Source organism: Sinocyclocheilus anshuiensis, unplaced genomic scaffold (assembly GCF_001515605.1).
Source record: "Sinocyclocheilus anshuiensis isolate Anshui unplaced genomic scaffold, SAMN03320099.WGS_v1.1 scaffold155, whole genome shotgun sequence".
NCBI lineage: Eukaryota > Metazoa > Chordata > Actinopteri > Cypriniformes > Cyprinidae > Sinocyclocheilus > Sinocyclocheilus anshuiensis.
Window position 1 is genome coordinate 957,813 of NW_015549572.1, and position 12,153 is coordinate 969,965.

Sequence of the window (12,153 nt, forward strand, 5' to 3'; positions counted from 1 at the left end):
TAGCCTGCAAGAGGGAACAGATCCATATCATTCTTATTCAGATGACACACATTTTAAATATAAAGCCTCAAATCTGGGTGCAAAAGACCCTTTAATCATCAACAACATTTTATGCAGTAATATTACCTCAAATGGTCTATTCCTGCCTACGTCCATTTGGAATGTAGGGGGCTTTGGATTCCCATTAGATTTTCTTTTTGATTCAAGTCTACAGTGAAATATCGTTTTTGTAAGCCCTCTCTGAACTGAGCCCTTTAGTCAGTCAACTCAAGCATTCGAATTTAACAAAACTGCATCTCGTATGAGTGATTCTAGAGAGCCACAGAGTGCTCCCACAGGGGATCCAAAATTTTCAAATGCTATCTGATCCTTCTCCCAACTATCTTTCATCACTTTTCTCCTGGTTGCCACCCCTCAGGCCTCTCGGTTGAGCTACACAACTCAAAGAACGCCCTGTAAAAGCTTAAGTGCACCATAAACCGTAGAATCCGTTTCTCATCATAGACGGTTCAGGAGGCCACTGTCAGATGAGAATTATCTGAGGAATCATCGTCTACAGGATTAAAGGCTGATATAAATATACATACTCCATTGCAGGTCAAAGGACGAATTAAAAGGCCTTGTTGGTTGTCAGAACTAAGTCTTATAATTTGACCTTTAAACCACAGAGCGATTACATCTCAAGCAAGTGTTCGAAGCCTTCAAACAAATGCTCTACTGGATGAATACAGTCTGGAAAGTCTACTTTAAGCGGTTGAAAACATGGTTTCCATGTATCCTCTTTTAAGAGGCCCGCTGGGCTGTGGGCTGGCAGGTGCATCATGGGTAGCCACCCGGGGTTCGCCTTGGGCTACCGCGGTGTATGTTGCCAATGACAGCAACCACATCCACCCACGCAAACAAATGTGCGACATAAGGGAGAAAGAGAAGCAAAACCCTACATGAACGCACACACACACACACACACACTAGAATAAAAACATAAATAATCATCATATTAATATATACTAGTTAATAACTATTTAATATACCATGTTTAACTATTTAATAAGAATGTTAATCTTGTTGGTTATTGCTGTTTTTTTTAAATAATAATGTCAATAATTTTGAGGATTATTTTTTAATCATGTTACAGTAACTATCATTAAATGTTTTACACATACCAACTGATTAGTAAACAATTATCTTTTGGACTAATTTCCCAACACTGCTCATATCTTAAGATAGAGGCTGATTTTAACAAAATCCCTGAGGACAGCAGAGGAAGGCAGAGAGTTAAGATTGTCTTGGTCCTTTTGGCCCATCACACAAAGACAGGAAATTAAACACCATGGAGCAAAGGACAACTTGTCTGCTTGCCAACAGAAGACAGACAAAATTCATTTCAAGTTGGAAAAAAAAGAAGAAGAAAAAAACATAATACGGTGAACCTTCACCAGTGTTTTAATATCTCCAGCTATTACACTTGAAGAAAACCGGTCTGTCTCCTCTAAATAATTGTCTGCCTTGGAAAATGGATACATATGCTTGTCAAGGCTCCAGGTCTGTCTAGACTGGCACTGCACCTAACAAATGAACTTTTCATACACAATAATTCAGCTGTATTCTAGAGCTCCAGATGACAAAGCGTCATAAGACATATATCTTCCCTAGTGGAAAAAAGCAATTAATCATCAGAAGCACAGGCTTTGACAGACAGCCCTCAAGCTCTGGCTGTTTGATTAACTGACTCTGTTCTCTGCAAAGAAATAAAGACAAATACAAACATGGCATCTATTAATATGTATGTAAATAGCAACAAATGCAGCCCAGCATATTTGTAATAAAATCTGGCAAATCCACAATTCTACAAGGATATTAAATTCATATAAAACATGCCACTGATTTCATTTGAATGCATTTTCTTCTGATTATTTATATATAAAAAGGGACCAGAATTATAAAAGTGAGACTAAATGTTATTTCAAATATAATGTGTCAACAGACTCATGCACTTTGTGGTTCCCTCAATATTTAATATGTTACCTGAAGCCAAATTTGTCCATGGCAATGGCAAAATGACGGGGCTGGTCATAACAGTGGTACAGGTTCCGGTCATCCATAGGGATCAGGTCCACGTCACTGAAAATGAAGCAGTCGTATTCTGCGTCTTTAAGAGCCTCTGTGTAGCCAACGTTGAGAAGCTTGGCCCGATTGAAGGTGTCCTCGCCAAGCTGAAACACAACAGAAAAAACAACAGCTTTACAATGTTGCAAAATACATTTAAGATTACCCAAAGAAAAGTTAATAGTAAAAATATTTCCAATTTGGTCTATATTTACTCTGAATGGGATGCCATGTAACACCAAAACACTATGTGGTGTCTGAACTAATAATCCAGTGTGACAATAATCCCATGTAATCCTGTAATACCTGAGATTTGGCCCAATAATCCAAAGGTGTGAACTACTGTCACAAATCTACTGCCTTTTCAGCACAATGCCCGTGGATGTGCACTACAAAAGCATCACCAAATTGATTAAAGTATGCATATTACGTGAGGCTTTGAAGTGTCCCATTCACCACACAACCACATCTGTAAACAATGATGAACGGCATTGGATGCAAAGAGATGCACCTCTCGAGCAAAAATCTTATTTTATGACACCAGTGCTAAAAAAGTAAGGAAAATAACTTAATACTAAGTGACTATTAGCTTCTATCAATATTTATCCTAACTTCAATCCTAACAGTCCCAGAGGAGAAAGATTCTTCAATATAACAGAGAAACAGAGAAAGAGTGAGAGGGGGCAGATAAGGCAATATCTTTAAGAGACATAAAATAGCTTTTTTCATCAGCAAGGGTGCTCATTAAACATTACTGGGCTCATTTTCACTAATTTAACCAGATTTATTCCTCGTGTGGTGGCAGACAGCTCAGGCAAACACAGCAGTAGATGTCTGGTAATAACACACACCTCGCTAAAAATGACAGATTTATAAGAGGGACATGCTCACGACTTAGCATCTCCCATCCAAGAAACCAGCTCCAAAACAGTAGATATGTGGACATCATGAACAGATGGTTTTGGAAGAAAAAACTCTAATTCTTTTTAGAAAAAGGATCATCGGAACTAAGCATTCATCCTGAAGTTTCAGCTGTGAGGTGTTTGGCTTGTTTGGTACGGTTTCAACACACCATGAAGTGGGTTTGATTGTGAAACAGGTGTAGAACCCTCCCCTCATTAGCCTACTCGCACCTGTTCTAAGTCGTTAACCTCAACAGGGACAATGGCTCATCTGGGGAGTGCTATATCATCCTATTTTTGTGTTGTACATTACCAAAACAACCACAAGTGATGGACGTCTTGTGTACAGTTGTATACATATATTAAAGCATGGCAGGCTGTGTCACAGTGATTTTACCATGGTTAAAGGTGTTGTTGGACATGGCACAGTGTCTAAATACCCCTTAAACACTGTAACTATAAGTGAATTTGGTTATACTTTATTTTAAGGTGTCCTTGTTACAGTGTAATTATACATTTAAGTATTGAGTAATACTAATTATCTACATGCACTTACTATATGGTAAGGGTTGTGACTAGGGTTTGGCTTAGGGTTACTTGCATGTAATTATGCATAATCTATTGTTATTATAAGTCAAGTCAAGTCAAGTCACCTTTATTTATATAGCGCTTTTAACAATACAGATTGTGTCAAAGCAACAGAACAGCATTAATTATGTGTAACAAGGACACCTTAAAATAAAGTGTTACCATGAATTTTTGTTTACATAAAATGTAAAAAGACACTAGTGATCAATAAATAATTAAATGTATTGATATTAATAATTACAGTTAACATGTTTTTCTAGAGGTCGACCGATATATTGCCAAGGCCGATATATCGGCCGATATTTGGCATTTTTCAAATATCGGCATTGGCCGATAAGTTTTTCTGTTTGGCCGATGTGTTCGAGGCGGGACTTTTATTTTGACGGCGCTGAGAACGGCAGTGCCTGAGCACACAGTGCTCACATTCTCCCTCTTGTTCGCTGTTGTTCTGTCTAATACGGATAGAAGTCTGTCTAATAATCAGATAGAACGGTTAAACAAAGGAATTAAAATGTATACAAAAAGTATTATAACGATTGCTTTTATATTATTAGTAATAGAAAGGCAAACATTATAATACTTTCTTGTTTGCCGTCAGCATTCAGCAAATATACATTTATATCATTTAAACAAATCTTTGAATGACTATAACGAGCATTTAATTTCACAAACCTTGCAAACTTAGTCGGATCCAGTTGTGAGATCGTGTGAAGTGTGCATTTGTATCCTGCATGATTGCGTGTTCTCTGCGTGATGGTCGGTCCGTGCGAATTGAGTTCAGCTTCACTGGAGACGCGCGATCGAAAAACTTTAAACTCGTGATTTCAAATTATGCTGCGCTTTATGCATTTGAGAGGAGTACAGCTTTCACTCTCAACCAAACTAACATTACTAGCCGATCAGAATTTTTTGCTCTTATAAACACGAGATGTGCATAATAGTATCCAATTGCAGAGTCGCAGCCCTGATGAATGGAGAAGCGCGACACGCTGAAAAAGCTGCGAGGCCAGTTGGCCACTATTTTTTTAAACTAGTGAAAGACAGATATATATTAATTTACTTAAATATGCTGATATAGATATAAATATGCTTAGTACATTTATTTTTATTATCAAGGTTGTGCTGCTTAATATTTTTGTGGAAATAGTGATTTTTTTTTTCAGGATTCTCTGATGAATAAAAAGTTAAAAAGAACACCATTTATTTGAATGTCACTTTAATGTCACTGCATCTTTGCTGAATATGAACATTTATTTCGATAAAAAAAACGTACTCACTCAAAATTTATTTCAAGGCTGTAAATAAAAACAATAATATTGTGAAATATTCTTACAATTTAGAATAACTGTTTTCTATTTTAATATATTTTAATATACTAATATATCTTAGAGACTAATTATACTTCAATATCATTCTAATATGCTGATTGGTGCATTTGCTTTCAATGTTGGAAACTGCTGCTTAATATTTTTGAGGAAATTGGGATTTTTTTCAAGATTATTTGATGAATAAAATGTTCAAAAGAAGACAATTTAGTTTAGACATTTTAAATGTCTTTATAGTCACGTTTGATCAATTTGCCCGAATAGAGGTATGCATTTCTTAAAAAAAAAAAAAAATCTTACTGACCCTACATTTTTGAATGGTAGTGTATATTAATCTAACAAACAATTGCTTTATTATTATAATTATTTAGTATGTGTACCTTATTTGACATTTAGACAGTAGATACTGGAATTAGCCATTGAGAAACCCATACTGGTTGACATGATAACATGGAAATACTATGGCATTCTCTGGACTTCCTTGGAGCGCCATGTAAAAACCACTGTACATGAATATGGTTATATAAAGTAAATATGAAGAGTGCCTATGAGTTTCACATATAACCCATTACAAACAGCCCAAACTGAAAAGCATTTACTCTGAAGGTTGTTCCTAATTGTAGTCAATGAGGCAGAGGAAAATCATACAGCTCGAGCTCAGTAAATAAAACGCCTCCCTCTTTCCATCAGTAGCACACCAAGAAGTAAAATGACTCTGTTTCTTAACCCATACTTAAACCACTCAGCTTGAGGTCTGAGAGTCACATCGGCCCCCAGCTAGAGTCTCCTTCTCCTTCTGTAAGCTTATCGCAGCCATATCAGTTGCTCAATACTTGCTCTCTGAGAAGCAATTAGCTGTAATTTTTTTATCTGATGATCACGCTGATAGCTAATCACAATCCCTTGCTCGCTCTAGGTCATGAGGCAGGATCCTTATAGCGGCACACTCAAGGCCAACCGGGGGAGTCCTACGCAGACCCCGTTGCTATGGAGACAGATTAGGACCAGGGCTCATCCTGAGAGATTGCATTGTGCATTTTCTTGTGCAGCTGAAAAAGCTGCGAGGCGCAATGGTCAAAGATGTCCATCCAGCACATATTTACATAGAAAAACTATTTAAAAAGCAGCGGAGCTTTGTAAACAGCTCAGAGTAATCATGTAATCTCCATAAGAACGATATGATTGCCAGAACAAATTTACCATGTGTGTAAGCCTGCATTATCAGTCCCCAACAGGCTGACCATATCATCCAGCATGCTATCGATGCCAGAGCTGAAGGCTAGAGAAGGAGAGGGGACCAAAAAAAAAAGGAAAAAATCAGGAGTGAGCCGGATCGACCGGAGTTACGGGGAATGTGTGCATGAAAGAGACAAAGTGATAGAACTTAAAGGAGAAAAAGGAAGCTTCTTGAGCTCATTTTTTTTTCAAAATGTTTACTTGCCTTGCCAAGATTTTTAATGTCCCCTCCAAAATCTAATATACATTTTTGCTCTTATAAACACGAGATGTGCATAATAGTATCCAATTGCAGAGTCGCAGCCCTGATGAATGGAGAAGCGCGACACGCTGAAAAAGCTGCGAGGCGCAATGGTCAAAGATGTCCATCCAGCACATATTTACATAGAAAAACTATTTAAAAAGCAGCGGAGCTTTGTAAACAGCTCAGAGTAATCATGTAATCTCCATAAGAACGATATGATTGCCAGAACAAATTTACCAGGATTTTTGAAAAGGTCCTGTTCACACATGATCTCTTAATGGTAACTTGCCGGTAATTTAACAGTAAAGACTGTATGTGTGAAAGGGGATAAAGTCTTCCTCTGCATATGCTGTGAATTTGAATTGCTATATACATCCACTACACCACGCCATCCCCCGAAACTCAATCTCACCTAAATGAGGACACCATATGTTGCACAAGCATGCTGAAGTCAACAGACCACTTACAGTGAGTGTTTTACATGCGCTGCATTTTGACAGGCTCTCTTGTCGCGACCTATTTTTTTCTGCTCGCTACTATAGAAATGGTTTGTATAGTCAGACTCAGTACCATTTCTAAAATACTCAGAGGAAATAACAGCTCTCTACAGAACGGCTGTCGAGCATTGACGTTTCTCACTGTTGAACAACTGTGCCGGGGCAGAGATCTCTGCTAACGTACTGCTGGAAGTTTTGCTATTACAGTTAGCTTGTTTTGGAAGTTGCTTTGATTTAGGAGAGAGTTGCCTCATTACTGTTCCTCACTGCCACCTGACAGCTACTGTAGCGTGAGTAGGGCTCAATTAAAAACATGCTTCAGACATGCGTTCATGTCTTCTCGATGGCTGGATGAGAGGCTCTGAGCCCCAGGATGAGGCAGCGCTGGCGACCGGCCAGGCAAACTAATTTACAGTAATGAAACAGTGGCTATGGAAGCGCAGAAGAAAGGCAGCTTATAGACAAACCCCAGCTATTTCTGAGAATTCAATTTGAGTTTGTCTCTATTTCATCAATAGCCTGACATCACGAGGATTAGTTTGGAAAAAAGACAGACGAAACGAGCTGCTGCTATCAGAGAGATTCATTAGACTGGATCAGAGCACTTTCTGCCTCTTTTGTTTCTTCTTTCCTTCCTCGTCCTTTCTTTCTTCCTTCCTTCATTCTTACCTTCCTTTCCTTCCTTCCTTCTTTATTCTTGCCTACCTGCCTTTCTTTCGTTCTTTTTGGTTTCTCTCTTTTTATTGCTTCCTTCTTCCACCAGTTTTCGTTTTTCCATCCTCATCCTCTCTTCCATTTTTTCTTCCTTCATTCCTTCTTCATTCTTACCTGCCTTCCTTCCTTCCATCCATCCATTTCTTTCTTTCTTTCTTTCCATCTATTGCTCACATCTTGCCTCCATCTTTCTTTCTTTCTTCTTATCTTTCTTTTTCCTGTTCTTTCCTTTCTTAAACTTTGTTCCAAATTTGCTTTCCCCAACCATTCTTTCATTTCTCTTTTTCCTTGTCCAATTTTTTCCTTCTGCCTTAATCTTTTCTTTTTCTTGCTTTCCTCAATTACTCCTTTATCTTTTCTTTCATTCCTACATTTTTGTGCCATCCCACATCCCACAATGCACTGCAAAATAATTTTTTTTGTTTTTTTGACCATCATAAGAAACAATGTACTAAACACACACCCTCCATTGCCTTTAGCAGCGTTGTACCAGGTCCGGTCGAACATGCAGTATAGGAGATCTTAACCTCCCTATGGGTGCCACTGAATGAATCATGCACGGTGTTGCTAGCAATCAGCTTACATTAAGGATATCAGAACACCTGCTGTCAGCTAATAAACCAGAGAGAGTTGCTGCAAGTCCCCCTGTCAAAGTGAGTTACTGCAGTCTTCAGTAACACTTGCGGGCAGAAGAGAACTCTTCCTCTTCAAGAAACGGCCTCTACAGTCCTCTGTGTACCCAGCACAACTAGGCCTTGCTAATTTGATTTTGATGTGTTGGTATCAGTCCAGTGGCTTAGGATACACGCCATGTTTCTCTCCTCTTTTTATCGTTTGTTCCGGGCAAGACTGCCACCGCAGGGATCTCATGCAAGAAATCACAAAGCACAATGGGGCACTATTAATCATTCTGAGCTAACAAGGGACAGCATGCATGTCCAGTCTTATTTTCATTCCCTTCTGTGTTTTGTGGACTGTAAAGTAAATTATAAATTACAAAGTATGACAGTATCGCAAGGCAAGAACTGGCAAAACACTTGTGAACAAAAGTTTGGCTCGGATTCTCCAAATCCTCCATGGAAAAGTGTACAACACACCTTTCATGGTTAATAAGACAGATTCTAGGGAAATGCACTAAGAAAAACAAAGTTAATTGGTAGTATGACTGTTCCTGGTCACAGTTTATATAGAAAACAACAAGAATGAAACAACTTACAGTAAAATCTGTCATTTTCATGTTAGATGCAACCATTTAACTTGCTGGAAAGTTACCAAATTTTTTATTTACTTATTTTTGTTGTAGCTAAACCTTAAAACACACTTAAAAGCATGTCTGAGGGGGATACGTCCACATAGACAAGATTTTATGAAGGAAGACTGAAGTTAAGTCGAGATGTGGGTGAGCATGAGATGCATGCTAATGTAACTCAATAACGTCGCTGGCCTCATTTTGTTAATCTGTTCGGCTATTGGGGCTTGTAGGATAGAAGAGACCCTGCACATCAGCAGGTGATTAATATATACTCAGCTGTCAACCAGTATGGAATTCAGATAATTTGCGCAGCATGAAGAGGCTTCATAAATCAGGCTTTTGAAATAAACGTGTTACAAGTATAATACTGGGAGACAGGTGGGTGTTACATCAACGCTCTTCTTTGACAGGCCAGTGTTCAGATGTAGGGGGAATTTAACTGTACAAATGTGAGCAGTGAAAATGTCAAACATATTAACAGCTGGGCTATATTCATAGCTGAAGGCAGGCAATGGGATGGAAAGGTCCTTATTGTGTAACTTCATTAAATGTATCTCTACTGCCTCTGTAAGTTTAATCTTGTGCTGGAAAAGAAGTTTTTTTTTTAGTATTTAAATTAAATTGATATATAGTCCAACCAAGACTAAGTCATACTTTCACAGTTCTTCACTGAAAATCATCCTTACACACTATAGAGCAAGCACTGTTAGCTGTCTTCAAATATTCTACAAAGGACAATGCTATTTGGTGACAACAATTTAGTGCTGCCAAACGCATCCAAAATAAAAGTCTTTGTTTACATAATATATGTGTGTGTACTGTGTATATTTATTATGTATATATATATATATAAATACACACACATACAGTATATATTTAGATAATATTTACATGCATATATTTATAATAATATAATTTAGATTACCGGTATATACAAATATATTTAATATATAAACGTAGCATATTTTTCTTAAATATATATACACAGTGCACACACACATATTATGTAAACAAAAACTTTTATTTTGGATGTGATTAATTGCGATTAATCGTTTGACAGCACTAGAATCTATACTGTAATTTATGGGATGATTGAATGTGCATTGGCTGTAAAACAACTTTTTTTTGAGGTTTTGCTCAGACACAATATTATATATATGTCTTACAAAATTGTTATGTTCATTATTGTTTATTTACATTAAACAATTTAAATTCACAATAAATAAAAAATAATAATTTGATAAATGCAAAATAATTTACTAGGGCACAAACTAATGAGTGAAGAATGAAGTAATTTTCAATTTGTATATCCTTGCACTGTGATTAAAAAAAAAAAAAAAATCCCATAAATGTACACATAGGCCTATTAAAACACTACCAGGTTGGTATTTAAAGTTTTAATTTACCCCTGTGAGAACTGCAGAGGTTTCATCCATCTTGAACGGCTGCGCACTGAAACAGCGAGGAAAGTCTGTGGACCACGGTACCCTTAAGAGCCGATGTCAAGGCAATGAAATCCATGTTCAGGACACACTGTTCACCCAGCCTATGTCCTAATCTTCAAATACCGCCGTAAGCCATCGTGCAAACTGACTTCCTACACGAGCGAGTCAGCCATTCAGACTCTCTGTAGGGCTCAACTGTTTTCATGAGCTCACTGACACTACCAAATCTTATTACAGACTAACAGCAGGTCAAGCCGAAATGCTCTCGGCGCTCACATTACGAAAGCACTGCACTGACATTTGGAGAGAAAACTTTCAATGCTAACAATCCAAATCAAACATCAGCAAAAAACGAATTGATTGCAGCAGATTGACCTGCCTGACACCAGTAAGATTAGTCTCAGTCCTGCAAGATGGTAAAGCACCTCTGCTCCAGCAGCACTGGCTGAATAGGTTTTACAGATGAAGTGTTAACAGTGCACACAATCTGACCAGTCTACTGTATGAGACCCACTGCTGCGCGCTGGATAGCGTATGATCCTTTCTCTATATGCTTTGCTGGCCGAGCTCCAAGTGTTTCCCTCCTGAGGGAGGCCCCTGATGTGTTACACTGTTCTTCATAACATGTGTAACAGAAAGCTAGCCCTTGATCCACCATTGTAAATCCAATAAGCAAAGTATGTAGCCACAATCGTGAGCATGCTAAATGGGTTATTTATGTTTTTGTGCACGAGTGAGAGAGAGAGACACTAGAGGTACTATTGTTGGTCTATTTAAAGGAGCAGTTCATCCAAAAATGAGATTTTTGAAAATTCTGTCATCATTTAGTCACCCATTTGACTTATTTTCTTCTGCAGAACACAACTGGAACTACTACTTCCAATGCAGTTTTTCTGCAAATCGGCAATAAATGGGGACTAGAAAAAAAAAAAGAGTAAAAAGAAGATATTTTGAAGAACGTTGGTAACCAAACAGTTTTGATTCCCATTAACTTCCACTGTATGGACAAAAAACAAAACAAAACAATGGAAGTCAATGGGACCTAAAACTGTTTGATTACCATCATTCTTCAGAACATCATCTTTTATGTTCCACAGAAGAAATATAGTCGTGTTTGGAATGACATGAATGTGAACAAATGATGACAGCATTTTAATTTTTTGGGTGGACTATTACATTAAGCATTCAAGCTTCAAAATGGATGCAAAAACACCATTAAATTCCATAAAAAATGGTACACACAACTCACACATTATGTTCCAAGACTTCCGGAGCTATTACAACAGCTTTGTGTGTGAAACAGATTGAAATTTAAGAAGTTATCCATTGAAAATATTTGGCACATTCAAGAGATGTTGGATTTGTGAACAAATCATTCTTTCAATTAATTAATGGGTCTAATTTACAAAAATATATACAGTATATATATATATATATATATATATATATATATATATGAATTTATATTTATATAATTATTATTATAATATTCTATTTTACATATATATATATATATATGACCTGAATCTGCTTTAATGGAAATCATTTGATCCCTACTAAAATGCTGAATACCGATGTGAATGGAAATTACACTGGAATAGTTTCAGCATTAATAAAAATGCTCTGAATATTTGAGACCTATAGGAATGTGTGTGTGTGTGTGTGTATATATATATACAGTATATATTAGGGCTGCACGATAAATCGCATGCGATATTTAATGCACATCTTGTCAGAAAGCCGGTTCTGTAATCAGCGGTAAATCTCCATCAAGTGCGTGCTTTCACATTGAGCAGCATTAACTACACAGAGCCGTTGTTCACTGACGAGCTGCGCAAAATATG

The 12,153-nt window shown here is 37.3% G+C and overlaps 1 protein-coding gene across 1 annotated transcript in view; it reads right to left on the bottom strand.

The window, feature by feature from the left end:
* The window catches only part of LOC107657457 (beta-1,4-galactosyltransferase 2-like), a 136,765-nt gene that overhangs the window by 27,113 nt on the left and 97,499 nt on the right, over positions 1 to 12,153 (bottom strand). Inside the window, exon 4 of the mRNA XM_016445550.1 lies at positions 2,026 to 2,213. Within this exon, the coding sequence (XP_016301036.1) occupies positions 2,026 to 2,213 (188 nt within the window). The remainder of the gene's footprint in view (positions 1 to 2,025; positions 2,214 to 12,153) is intronic.